The 12,957-nt window shown below is 42.7% G+C and overlaps 1 protein-coding gene across 1 annotated transcript in view; it reads right to left on the reverse strand.

The window, feature by feature from the left end:
* Positions 1 to 954: 954 nt before the first annotated feature.
* Positions 955 to 12,957, reverse strand: part of SH3GL2 (SH3 domain containing GRB2 like 2, endophilin A1) — a 199,942-nt gene continuing 187,939 nt past the window's right edge. The window contains exons 4-9 of the mRNA XM_065878739.1: positions 11,351 to 11,494; positions 10,311 to 10,444; positions 8,261 to 8,419; positions 6,614 to 6,717; positions 4,648 to 4,778; positions 955 to 2,553 (exon numbers count right to left, since the gene is read on the reverse strand). Of these exons, the coding sequence (XP_065734811.1) occupies positions 2,354 to 2,553; positions 4,648 to 4,778; positions 6,614 to 6,717; positions 8,261 to 8,419; positions 10,311 to 10,444; positions 11,351 to 11,494 (872 nt within the window). The 3' untranslated portion in view covers positions 955 to 2,353. The remainder of the gene's footprint in view (positions 2,554 to 4,647; positions 4,779 to 6,613; positions 6,718 to 8,260; positions 8,420 to 10,310; positions 10,445 to 11,350; positions 11,495 to 12,957) is intronic.

Genomic DNA, 12,957 nt, shown 5'->3' on the forward strand with positions numbered 1-12,957 from the left:
TAATTTTCTGTGTAGAGATCTTATATAATTCTTATTAGATTTATGTCTATAGACTTGAATTTTTGATGCCTTTGTAAATGATATACATTTTAATTACTTTTTTCTAATTGACTGTTACTGGTATATAAAAATTTTTTGGATATTGATTATATATCCAGTAATCCTATTAAATTTACTTATTGAGTCTAATAGTTTATCTGTGACTCTTCTGGATTTTCTCCATTCACAATAATATCATTGGTAATTTCTTCTTTAAATTGGTTTGAAGAATTGATCTATAATACTCTAACTCATAGCTAGCAAAAATATTATTTTCATGTTACAGCAGTTCACCAACAGTATATATGTGAACCTAATATATTTGATTAAAACAATTTGTTTTAGATTAGAACATTTGGACTATTGGCCTCGGCATGGAGGAATACAAAGGGCACCCAGTACATAAAGAACATGCTTATTTTCTCAGGAGCTCAGGAAATAGATATTCTGTATGCACTGCTCCCCTCCCCCCACCTACCTCCCCCTCCCCCCATATATACACCAAGAGAAAAGGCGGCCACCTTTTGGCCAGTCTGTATTTCCACATCTCTTCCTTTCTCTTTAAGCATGAAAGAAAACAAAAGACTGATTGAAATGATACATTTTATTTGCTCCTCTGAATATAACACTCTTCTGAGTATATCACCATGATGCTATCTCATTTAACTTCTAGAACTTCTTCTTCTCTCCACTTTCTTATCTTCTTTTTCAAATCTCCTCCTTCCCTGCGTTACCAGTAAGTTACCAGTGTCCACGCTAAGTCGCTTCTTGATAATGGAACTTCCCCTGCTTACAGAGAAGTAGGTCTGAGGTTGGAACCAGGTCTGCTTTGGTTGTATCAGAAGGCAATGAAGACTAGTCCACCCACTGTCGGACCCAGAGAACTGACACAAAATAAAGGACCAGAGCCTTTGGTTCTGTCTTCAGCAATATTTATTGGAAACAGCGACGCTTCCCGTGGTTAAGAGTTTATACATTAAGCAGTTAAGATTTGCCTGTCGCTCCACACGATCCACTACCGCAGGTGGCACATCCAAAGCAGCACATTAAACCTCTGAAAGAATCTGTACAGCTAGATACATAGAACTCTGGATGCCTAACAGGACTTTAATGACTGATACGAAAAAACCCGCAAGAAACAAATGAATGAAGAAAACCACTCATAAGTTTACACACAGTACTGTACACACAAAATGAAGAGGAGATAGAAGGCACAGAAATAAAAGTCATGACTGAATTGGGAAAGAGCTTTGCATACGCAGCCACACATCTTAAACTGCTAAGCAAAAAATCATCTTTATTTGGTCCTCATTGAGGGCAGAATATGCACAAATGATGTTCAAAGAACACAAGGTGAAAGTGGAGTGGGAAGATAGTTACTGTTTCTCGGTCTATGAACTAGTGGGAAAAGGGTTTCTAGTGTTTTTCTTCTTGTGTCTCTATACCAAATGTATTCATGAAACATGTAATTCATAAATAAGACTGAAGTGAAGATATTTGTTCCCCTGTCCAGGTACCTTCAGAAATGCCCTGTATGTATACATGGTTTCTGTACAGCAAGAAATTTAAGCTTGGAAACCAGATCTCTTCCCATTTCCTCATAATGGAGAATCTCCTCTTCAGCTCCTCCCTCAATATGCTGACTGCTAACTGTCTTACTTAGAAATAAAATGGGAATCCCCCTCTGGCTTTAATAGCAGGGAGGGAAGAAAACCGGCTGTAACTCAGAAATAGGCATAAGCTGTGGAACAAAGGTGACTGTTCTCAGAGAAGGCTTTGAACCCACACTCAACACTTTTATATTGACAGCACCAAGGGACTCGCTCGTTCAGACCAGAAGACAATTTGCTGGTGAGGGAGGCTTCCTTTGACCATTCTGTGACTCACATGTTTGGGAGGGGTCAATGTGAAAGCGAGAACTTTCTCCTCTATCTAAATGGAGAACCTGAGACCTTGAGATGGCCCCGGGTGGTAGATAACATCTTCGGCAGGATGGTTTATCTGTGATGTGGCTGATGGTCATATTCTAAGAAGCCACATCCTCCTGAGAACTGTGTAAACAGCAGTTCTGTGAATTCTGGCTGGTCTCAGATGGTATTTAAAAAGCACATGCCACGCCCACCAGGCTAAGAAGATACCATCCATCACCATGACTCTTGTGGGATCACACAAGTCAACGAAACGTACTCAGTGGGGCTTGGTGACTTGGACCACTGCAGCCTGCACTTGGGACGTGTTGTAAGCAGCATTACCAAAGCAGTGGTTAAACTTAACTATCTGGGTCAGGAAGAGGTGAGCCAGCCAGCATGACATCCTAATGGGGCAGAGCAACCAGAATCTCCACATAATTGATGGGGAAGAAGCCTGACTGGCCATGGAGCATCCCCTCATACCAGTTCTCATCAATCTGGTTAGTGAGTGTGATGATATCACCCTCTTTAAAACCCAACTCCCCTTCATTTTCAGGTTCAAAGTCGTACAGAGCTCGGCAGCAGGGCTGATCCATTGGGGCACCTGGGAGTAAGAGCAGGAGAGAAGAACACAGAAAGACAAGGGGAATTTAATGCACGTATCTACCTCCTGCCGCACCTGCCCAGCTTGCTGTCCCCCTTGGTTCCTCCCTCACTCCTCTTCCCGCTGAAGCTTCCTCTTGCTACTGGTCCCCAGTGTCTGCTGCATGGCACCTTGCCCTCTAGCAGTCTTCAGAAGCTTTCTCATGTTTCTTGAAGTTGTTGAATTGCTGTTTCTATTTCCGGTATGAAAAATTGGCCACATCTATCCTTGTGATACGTACAACACAATTCATCAAGGTTGGCCTTGCTAACAATGCCCAGAGATGGGAGACCCAATGACTTAAGGAGTATTAACGAGATTTAGGTTCAAAATGAAGCGTGGCCAGAATTCTTTCCATGCTAGCACTTTAAGATCTCTGCACATGTGAAATAATAGAGTTTATTACACGGACAAAACTTTACAACTTCAGAATAACAATGCAGTTCTCACTTTTTAAAAATAAAGACCCCTCCCCACCCAGCCTCTGGAAAAAGCTGTAATGTAGTAAAAATAAGACAATATAAAACACTGGGTTCAAGTTCTTACTCTCTGTGACCTTGCCTAAGGCACTTTGCTCTCAGGTTCTTTGTCTAAAATTGGAACTAACAGTAGAACTTACTTTTCACAGTACTACTCTGGCTATTACATGAGATTATATAAAAATGATATAATTTACACCTTTGCGTTATATATTGCATATATAAACATGAGGTGTGCATCAGAGCTACGGCATAGAAAAAAATAATATATTCTTCCTTGAGTTAAATATTGAAGGATGGGATCATAGCTTAAAAGGGACCTATGTTAAATGAGCAAATATATTAACACAGCAGGCACACACGTATGTATATCGACGCAGACAAGTGCATACAGCTCCATGCCATGTAGATGGCTTTGAAGGGGAACAATGAATTTTTATTTTTTTTTTACTTAGAGAAAGCAAATTAATGAGTCTCCAAAAGAAAAGTGAAATATGGGATTGGTTTTTGAGCAGGGGGAAGCAGGTTACCTATAACTTATATGACTAGTCCTTGTAACCAGATAACTTCTAAAAACCACTGCCGTTTATCCGCACGCTGAGGGCTCTGAGCAGCAGAGCTAAGCACAAGGGGCAGAGAACTCCAACTGTCGTCACACACCTCACTTTGTTCCTTCATGGTCTCCTGAGAGCATCTATGTTTCCTACTGTAGAACATCAGGCACTGGGGATGCAGGGAAAACAGGAGAAAGCTGCATATCCTTAAAATCCATATCCAGTATGAGATAGTCCCTGTTCTTCAACCAAGAAGATTACCAAGGTTGAATGTATTTCAAGCACAGGTTTTTATCTGACCTGTGTGTAGGGGGTGGAGAGCGGTGGTACCACCTAAAAGAATACATTACTGGGTACACATCAACATTCCGGATGGAAAACAAGTTTTAGCTTCCATTGTATCGACCTCTTACCACAGCACGATGAACTGGCTGGAGGGTGGGGAAAGGAGGGAAGTCTAGCAGATGCTGAGACTCAGAATATATTCATCTACAAATATATTCACCCACATGCTTCTGTGACTCAAGAAATCCAACTCGGCAAGTTCCTGGAGCTGCTTGCTGTCTGTGGGTTATAAGTGAGTGTATGTGGGCACGCACTGCCCAGAAGCATGATCCCTCATGCAGGCAGGAATCACGGAAGCAGAATAACAGGAAGAAAAGATGACACCCCTACAAGTAAACTCACATATTAAGGTAACTGTAAGACCACAAAGGAGGGTCAAAATCAAATGTGTTTGTTAGAACAGTTAAGTATGTGCTGATGATGGACAGTGAGAGAAAAAAAGGGACCTAACAAAGAAAGTTTTATAGAGGAGAGAGAGTAAAGGAGGGGAAGAGATAATCAATGAGACAAGAAGGAACTCCTTTAAGAGTTTCTACCTGACAAAACCATCCTGTAAGAAATATATTATAGTGGATTCCTTATGCACACAGATTGGACTGCTCCTAGCATTTCTGGAAGAGTGTCAGTGCAGTGTGCCCAGGCCCGGGGAATGGGTTCTGCAGGCCTCCGCTCCTTACCTGCAGGTTTGGGAGTGCTCGTGTGGGAGAGGCCCCCATTGGGCTGAGTGCTGTCCCCAGTTGTAAACTCCAGGCTCATTCGAGGTTTAGGCTGATATTCCCTTCTAGGCTGAGATGAAGCTTGTCTTATTCTGCATTAAAAAGAAAAAGGGGGGTAGAGTATGCAGCCAATTAAGAAGAAAAAGAAAAGCAATACAATCCTGAAAATGCTTAGGTCACCCACCAACCTACCATTGTGGAGTATGGGAAATCTGAAAAGGACCCTTAGTTTTCTTATCTGTGTCTGTCTCCACTTTAGTGCTGTGGTCACACCCGCTGTGGTTATACCCTCACTGCCTTCATCCTTCCTCTCACTTTCTCCCTCATTTACTCAGAGCTCACTTTGCAAGTATGCAGGGTGCTAGGTGCCAGGAACTCAAAGATGAATAAGTCACAGTTCCTACCCTCAAGCAGCTTATGGCCTGGAGGGGAGACAGAACATAAACAACTGATTACTGTCAAGTGTAGTAAGTGCTGCTACGGAGATAGGACAAAATGCCACAGGAACCCAGGGGTGGAGCTGGGGGTGGTGAGGAGTCTACCTGTTCATGGGGAAGTTGGAGAAGGTTTAAGGAGAAAAGGTAAAAGATAGGTAGGAGTCATTTCTAGATGGACAGCTGTTTCCAGAAGAAAGTTATTTCTTGTAGAGCTTCAGACGGTATGGAGGGAGGAAAGGGGGAAATACTGTGTGCTCTGGGAACAGCACAGAGGAAGGGGGAGAGAATCCAAAGGAGACAGGAGAGAGGTGGAAAGGTACAGGCAGTAAATGTATTCTGCACACCCGGAAGTATTTTCCACAGCTTCAGGTGTTCACGAAGCAAAGCGAACAGCAGATTTGCAAGGGTGGGGGGAGTTTAGGGTATGGCGACTGTAGAATAACAGTGGCTTTGGACATATTTCAGAGGCAAAAAAGAAAAGAGGCCTTCATGCTCAACCGATGTCACAAAGACATATGATATTTCTTTAGTACGTGGAAGTGCATGGTTTTAAACCATTCTAGAGGCTTCAGAGTGTTACACATAATTCCACAAGGGTGCACTGAGGAAAGATGAATGATCCAAGCACTAGTCAAGGAAGATACTGAGGAGAGGAAGAGGCTGGCCAGATGGAAACGGGTGAGGTCGTTTCCCGTAACACAGCACCGTAACTGGAGGCTGCCTTGTGCACTTATAGCCATATCATCAGCTATGAGAGTCGACTCTGGCCATGAGCTGAGAATAAAGGCTGCTGAGGCAATCCTTTGATGTACATGCGTTTAGTTGAACTAAAATAACACATATGATATAGCACAGGGCTACCGTGTACAGCTGTGCAGGCTGTGTCCTGCAGCTCCAGGGAGACTCATTCATGAATTAAACCACCCAGCCTGGCTATGAGGCCCATCTGAGGAGGTGGAACAGACATAAGAAAGCAGCTCCCTCTGACGGACCTCGTCACCATTCAGAGAAATACAAGGTATGGAACGACACAGGCTTTCCAACAGGTTATGCTTAAACGTGAACCCCTGCTGCACCACTGTGTGACCCTGAGCCCCAGTTTGCTCGTCTGTTAGGTGAGGCTAACAATACTTGGTTTACAGGGCTCTTCTATGATTGATGATGATACACTTTCAGTACCCACACAGAATAGCTGCTCAGCAAATCACATCCATTATCATTAGTAGAGTCCTGGTGTCCCATCTGTGGCATCCAAAATACTCCTTAAGTATTTAGCTCTCATAAACACAAGACTAGATTCAACCGAACAAGGTAAAACAAAGCCCAAGATAATACAAAATCAAAACAAATGGTCCATAAGGTGTCTTTGTAGGATCAGCAGGAATTTTGGTGGAAGTTTTTCTTCGAATGTATTCTAATATTTCCACTTCTTTATACACCATTTCATAGCAAGAAAATGGAAATGGAAAACGCAGGAAGCTGTAAAATACCTTTCCTCCAGTCTGACTGTGACTTGCTGCAGGATCTGGACTGCCTGCTTATGGTACTCCAGCTGCGCTTGGATGAGCGCAGACAGCTGGCTCACCTGTTCGATCTGCAGATCAACAGGGGAATGACACCTTAGTTACCAGGTTACTGTCCTTAACCAGCCGCTAGTGCCCAGTCCCCACGACACAGCTACCCCGGACGCACGGACCAGTGCTCGGTGACGCCCATGACTGTGCGGTGAGCCAGGCTGACCGACAGATAGTTCCGCAAGTTACAAACTGATTAAGGATAAGAAAGCGTCCCTGTGTTTGGAAACTCTAGGGCTATGAGAAGAAACTTTAGTCAGAATCCTCCTGAAGATGACATAACTCTCATCAAACAGTCTCATGCTTAGCTACAACCTTCTGATTAGGATTTGGCTTATTTTATTGATTTCCTATAGGACAAAAGAGGCACTGACTAGAACGTTCTTTGCTCTCTATAACTTCATGCCAAGTCAGTATTAGTGCTGTTAATAAAAATGTGGGTATTGATTTCTCACATGAAGCACTATGGGAGACAGCGTGGTATGATGGAAAACCTTTTGTCCTCTCTGACCCTCATCTGCAATGTAAAAGGGTTGAGTCAAGTGACACGTTGGGTTCATTCCAGCTCTAATATTCTAAGCATCTTTGGTTACTCTTCATGTTGAGTCTTGTGTTGTGATCCAGCTGAATAATGGCCTCTGAGTTAACGGAGGCAATGCTGCCCCATGGGTTTTGGGGTGGGGTAGGGTTCTGGGTGAAGGGAAGGAACACTGTGATTCGGGTCACCCTCATCCCCACGGTGTTCCTCTTCAGTAGTTAGGTGGACACGTTGTTTTACATAAACACACACTCTGACACTGTCTCTGGATAGTGTGAAAGTCTGGATATGTTCAACTTGCCTCCCCTGTCACCAGTCGGGGGTGTGATAAGTACATAAAGGCTCTGTAAATATCTTGGCAGAAGTCGGTCAGCAACTGATGGGGCCGGAGGTGGGGATGAGCAAGGACAGGAAAGCTGGCTAACAGGTTTTATGACATGAGCGGTCGGAATGTAAGTTCTAAAGCCGTGAATAGTAGTAATTCAGCACTCTGGAAATGTGAAGGCAACTTTTAAACTATCTCATCTATGTCCCAAATGTAGTATCTATGCTACACTCGTCAATCTCAATTGAAATCATCTTTGGAAAGAAAATGTCGACTTTACTTCAAAATACAGACTATCTTAACCTATGTTGGACACTCACTTCTTAATACATTTTACTTGACTGATAATCTTATTTAATCTGAAGTCAGTCTGCCTTACATTTCACATTTCAACAGAGTATTTGCTTAAGCTACTGGACTTCTATAGATCATCAGAAACATTCTTTATCTCCCCACTATTTATAATACTTTAAGATCATTAGCAGACAAAAATCTAGTTAAATCAAACTACAGGAATATAGAAAAAGCGTCACCATTTCTCAGTCTACTTTATAATTTTAAATAATTTGAAAGAATAACCATCTACTGAAGTTCCCGCCACATAGTACAGTCATTAACATTTTTAATTACATAACCCTTTAACACATTAATCTCGTGCCTCAAAGCCAAAGCTAAATTAAAAACCACAGGAGTCACTCACATCCATCTCTAAGAGATTGAACATGCTTGACTCAGCAATTTCTTTAGACTCATCAAATTTCTCCAGAGCCTGACGTAGCTCTTCATCTGGAATCTTGCCTTGTCGTTTCTTCTTGTAATCAAAGTCCAGGCGTCGACCCTCCAACTTCTTTAAATGATGCTGAAAAAGTCAAGGGCGGGAATATGCTTTGAAAGGACGTACGGAAAAGGCCTATTTACAGCTCACTTCCCCATCATTGCCTATTAGCTTCCAAAATAAGACAGGCTAAGTTCTAAAACATCATGTCACCAGAAAAATAAAGAAACCTGCATCACTGGGGCAAACGCTTCCAAATGCTAAAACATTTATGTTGGGAAACATCTTTAAAAATAATTAATAGCAAGAAAGAAATTGTGGGAAATACCAATACCCTTTATTTTCTACCCCTGCTGGGTCAAAGCTAAAGTGGAATATACCCCTCTCCATCCCACGACAGAAGCCAGGAATGTGTGTACACACCCTACACATTTGGAAAGCACAGGTATATGGGGCTCACAAGTCCCCATCTTCAAGGGAAGTGGTATCTCATGGGAAGGCAGAGGAAAAATGCTTTCCTTGAAATGAGTGAGATAACATGGTATTCTTCCTTTTCATATCATAGAACATTAGTGCTGGAAAGGATTTATCTTTGAGGTAATCCAGTCTGTTAGAATCACCTAAGATGCTTATTAAAAATATGGATTCTTGATCACCTGAATTAGAATATCCAGGGCTGAGGCCCGGGAATCTATGTCTCAGCACTTACCCTAGTTGACTGATGTATCTTTAGGAGAATCATGGATTAATTTAAGTCTCCCATCTAACAGATGATGACACTTAGTCATCATCTAGACCTAACTTGGAAAGGACCTAACACCATACACTGCGCATCAATCCCTCTTTGCATCACCCCAGATGCACACATTCCTGGTGTGTGGCTGCCTAGCCTTGTCCAACACCTCCACTGACCAAGTAGGAAAGTAGTTTCCTTCCGAAAGCTACAAAGTATTTTTGTCCTATGAGCAGCAGTGTTTCACTACTAATGGGTGGGAGAAAATGCTAGACTTTCCTTGATCCTGGGTGTGCAAGGAGTAAAAGGGAAGGAAACGGAAACAGAGTTGGGAGTGGTGAAGAAATGAGAAGGAAGGAGGAAGGATATCCTCGACCTTCCCGCCCACCGTACACCCTGCCTCCAATCCATGCCCTGATCCAGACTAAATGTGTGTGTCTTTGGAAGGAATATTCTTTTAGAACATCTGAACTTGCAGTCAGCTGCAGGGTAGAGTCCTGGAGGCAGGGTTACATGTTAGATTTGGAGTGAGTCTGCCACATACTAACTGTGTGACCTTGAGCCGGTGGTAGGGCTGAAGGAGATTTAAGCTGGAATAAGGAGATCAGGGAGACTACACGTTATGGCGCTTCATTTTACAGTCAAGGAAATCAAATTTCAGACAAGTGCAACAAATACTTGTTAAAAGAATGAATGAGCAAACATTACACAGCTAGTTCTAGGTAAAGCCAGTTGAAGTTTATTATTTGGAATAGCTAAACTCTTCTACATGTTTTAGAAAGAGGATAGTTGGGTTCTCCCTCAATCCTAACAAACATTATGAGAATATGAAAACACATGTTTACAGAGTAATAGAATAATTATGTATTTAAGCTAACAGCTGGTACAGTTAGCATTTTAGAAGGTGAAATCACCCCCAGAAAACCACAGAATAATAAAGAAAATTGTATATTATCAGGGAAAGGATATTACCCTCGTGGAGAAAAAAGCTTGAAAAAACTTGAAAATTGAACGTGGAGAAGTCACATGTAATACTCAGGAGTGGCACAGTCATAATATTGGGGCTAAAAGTACTGCATTTCCGGTTTCTCTCGATTTATCGTGCTGGATTCTTTTGCAATTCACATGCTCCGTGCTGACAACATGCAAGGTAAAGCTTTAAAAAATGTTTCCTAAAGGAGAAGGGCACCTGCATCTGTACAATTCCAACTGCCCACTTCCCAAATAACTAGCCGCAGATACCTGAATTTCCCTCAGATCTTTGTCATGAAGATTCTGAAGGGGGTCAATGAAGTTCTGCTTCACTTCCATGTCCAAAGAGTCCTTCACCTCCGAGAGTTCCCGCATGGCCTCCCCCACCTCACCAAGCGCTGGGCCTGCAAGGGGATAACGAAGCACTTGTACTCGTTCAAGAACCAAGGTGAAGGTGAAATGCGCTTGCAGTAAGAGCACCCGTCACAGACGAAAAACCTGGGATTACTGTCTGTCCTCTGAAGACAACCAAGACAACATATACTGCCCTCTGGAGATCAGTGTACTTTCCACCTGAGACAGTATATGAAAGTTCACTGAGTACAATAGACTCAATGCCCCCAATGGGGGGTAGAGGGACCCCTTATTATAAAGAACATAAAATTTTGCTTTTCCTTTAAAAAGCAATTTGGAAGCCCCCTATCCTCCTTTGTAAGTGCTTGCTTTCCCTTAGAGGAGACCTCTTTAAGGCCAGCGCATTGAGCAAAAGCAAATACCAGGAACAGAGCACAGGGCTCAATCAGGAAGGACAGTCATGTGCTGCGACCTCACATTGTGGAGTGAAAACAGAAGGTGGTTACTACGGCAGCTGAGGGTCAAAGGAGGGAGGGGTGAAGGAATTCACCTGGGGCAGTCAAATGAGGTACCCTGCATAGAAGAGCAGGGAGCAAAGAGAAAGCTCATGGGGTGGGGTGCTGACTCATGCAGACTGTGACAGTTCCCTCTGTCCCAACACTCTAGTTACCGCCAGACACGTGCAATGGTAAATGTCCAGGCATCTGGACGTGTCACCCAGCTACTGTAATGATGGGATCTCATTAGGAAAAAAGAAAATACATGAAATTCCTAAGACAAATGACACCAAAAATGATGAAACGACTCTGAAAACAAATTTGGGGCCCATGTGGACAAGATCTAAAATTGAGAATCAAAATATAACACGGTTTGGATGATTTCCTACAGAGTTTTCTTAGTGGCACTAAAATCCCATGGACGAATGAAAAATGAACATGTGAGGAAGCATACATTACCGAAGTTGCAATCATCCCCAAGCTCTCTTCCAAACTTGAGCATGGCCTCTGCCAGCAGCGCTTCTGCCTGAGGATAGCCTGGCCCTTTCTCCTGGCCACGGATTTTTGACATGGTGTTGATCATGCTGAGTTTAGCTCTGGAAGCTGAAGACAAAGAGATGAGAGACTTTCAGAGCAGGCGACGTGATGCAGGAGGGACAGGGCGGGGTGGGGAGTCAGGCCTTCCCCGGTCTCTAAACCAGCTCCGCTACCGAAAACTGCCCCTCCACCAATGTCTTCATCTGCAATATGCGCAGCTTGGTCCACAGATAAACACACACCTGCTCTTTTAATCGCTACACTCTCCCTTTCTCTCAAAACCTCAAGAGGAATTTAATAGAAAAGGCAAGCTCTTCCAGGCGAAGATCCCATCTTGCCCGTCTTCCTGTGCCTTTTCTTTATTTTATTTTATTTTTTTTAACATCTTTATTGGAGTATAATTGCTTTACAATGGTGTGTTAGTTTCTGCTGTATAACAAAGTGAATCAGCTACACGTATACATATATCCCCATATCCCCTCCCTCTTGCATCTCCCTCCCGCCCTCCCTATCCCACCCCTCTAGGTGGTCACAAAGCACCGAGTTGATCTCCCTGTGCTATGCTGCTGCTTCCCACTAGCTATCTATTTTACGTTTGGTAGTGTATATATATCCATGCCACTCTCTCACTTCGTCCCAGCTTACCCTTCCCCCTCCCCGTGTCCTCAAGTCCATTCTCTACTCCTGTGCCTTTTCTGATACTCTCTTCATTGCTGTGGCCCTTCAGTCCCTCTGTGGATCTGGGTGGCCCACAGAAAGCATTTTGAAAACTACGGGATTATGTGATCCTGAAGTTTTAGGATTCTACCTTGTATTTCAATTCTAGGAAACTATGGACTGAAGTAGGAAATTAACTGATAACTCCTGCAGTGTGGGCCTTATGCCATGTTTCACTTAACACCATGTATAAAATAGAACTATTTTCAAAATCACCTCTCAACTAAGATTCTAACAGTAAACAGTCCCATGAAGAACAGAAATATTGTGTTCATTAAAAAGACTTAATTACTTTTCTCGCACATAACTGCTTCTGAAAATTAGTTTTGGGCCACAAAGACAGCATTTCAATTTCTTTTTTGCTTTTACTTTTATAAAAGAAGATGCCTAGAAGGCAAATCCAGTTTTCATGGAAGAAACAGCTTTATTAGCACACTGTTAAAGACAATGATTTACTTGATGCTAGGATACTACGGCTTCTCGGGTTCATTATCAGAGTTGGGAATGTACATTAACCTAGAATTATGCCCAGGATTCCATCTGTTTAGAAACCTCTGATAGAATCACAGCTAAAGCACACACTTCCTGCATTTAGTGGCTGCCATTTCATCTTGAACATTTCTTTTGAATAGGTTTTTATTTAAACTTTGGGCTTCAAAGGTCGAATCTGCAGACAAAGAGAATTATTATGAGAGGTCACCCTCCCAAGTTTGCCCAGGGACATTATAATGAACAAGACAGCTATGGCCTCTGCCTTTATGAAGTTTATAGTGAACTGAGGGTAGCGTCTATTTTAAAAGCAATTAGAGTGA

The sequence above is a fragment of the Phocoena phocoena genome, chromosome 6, assembly GCF_963924675.1.
Source record: "Phocoena phocoena chromosome 6, mPhoPho1.1, whole genome shotgun sequence".
NCBI classification, from domain to species: Eukaryota; Metazoa; Chordata; class Mammalia; order Artiodactyla; family Phocoenidae; genus Phocoena; species Phocoena phocoena.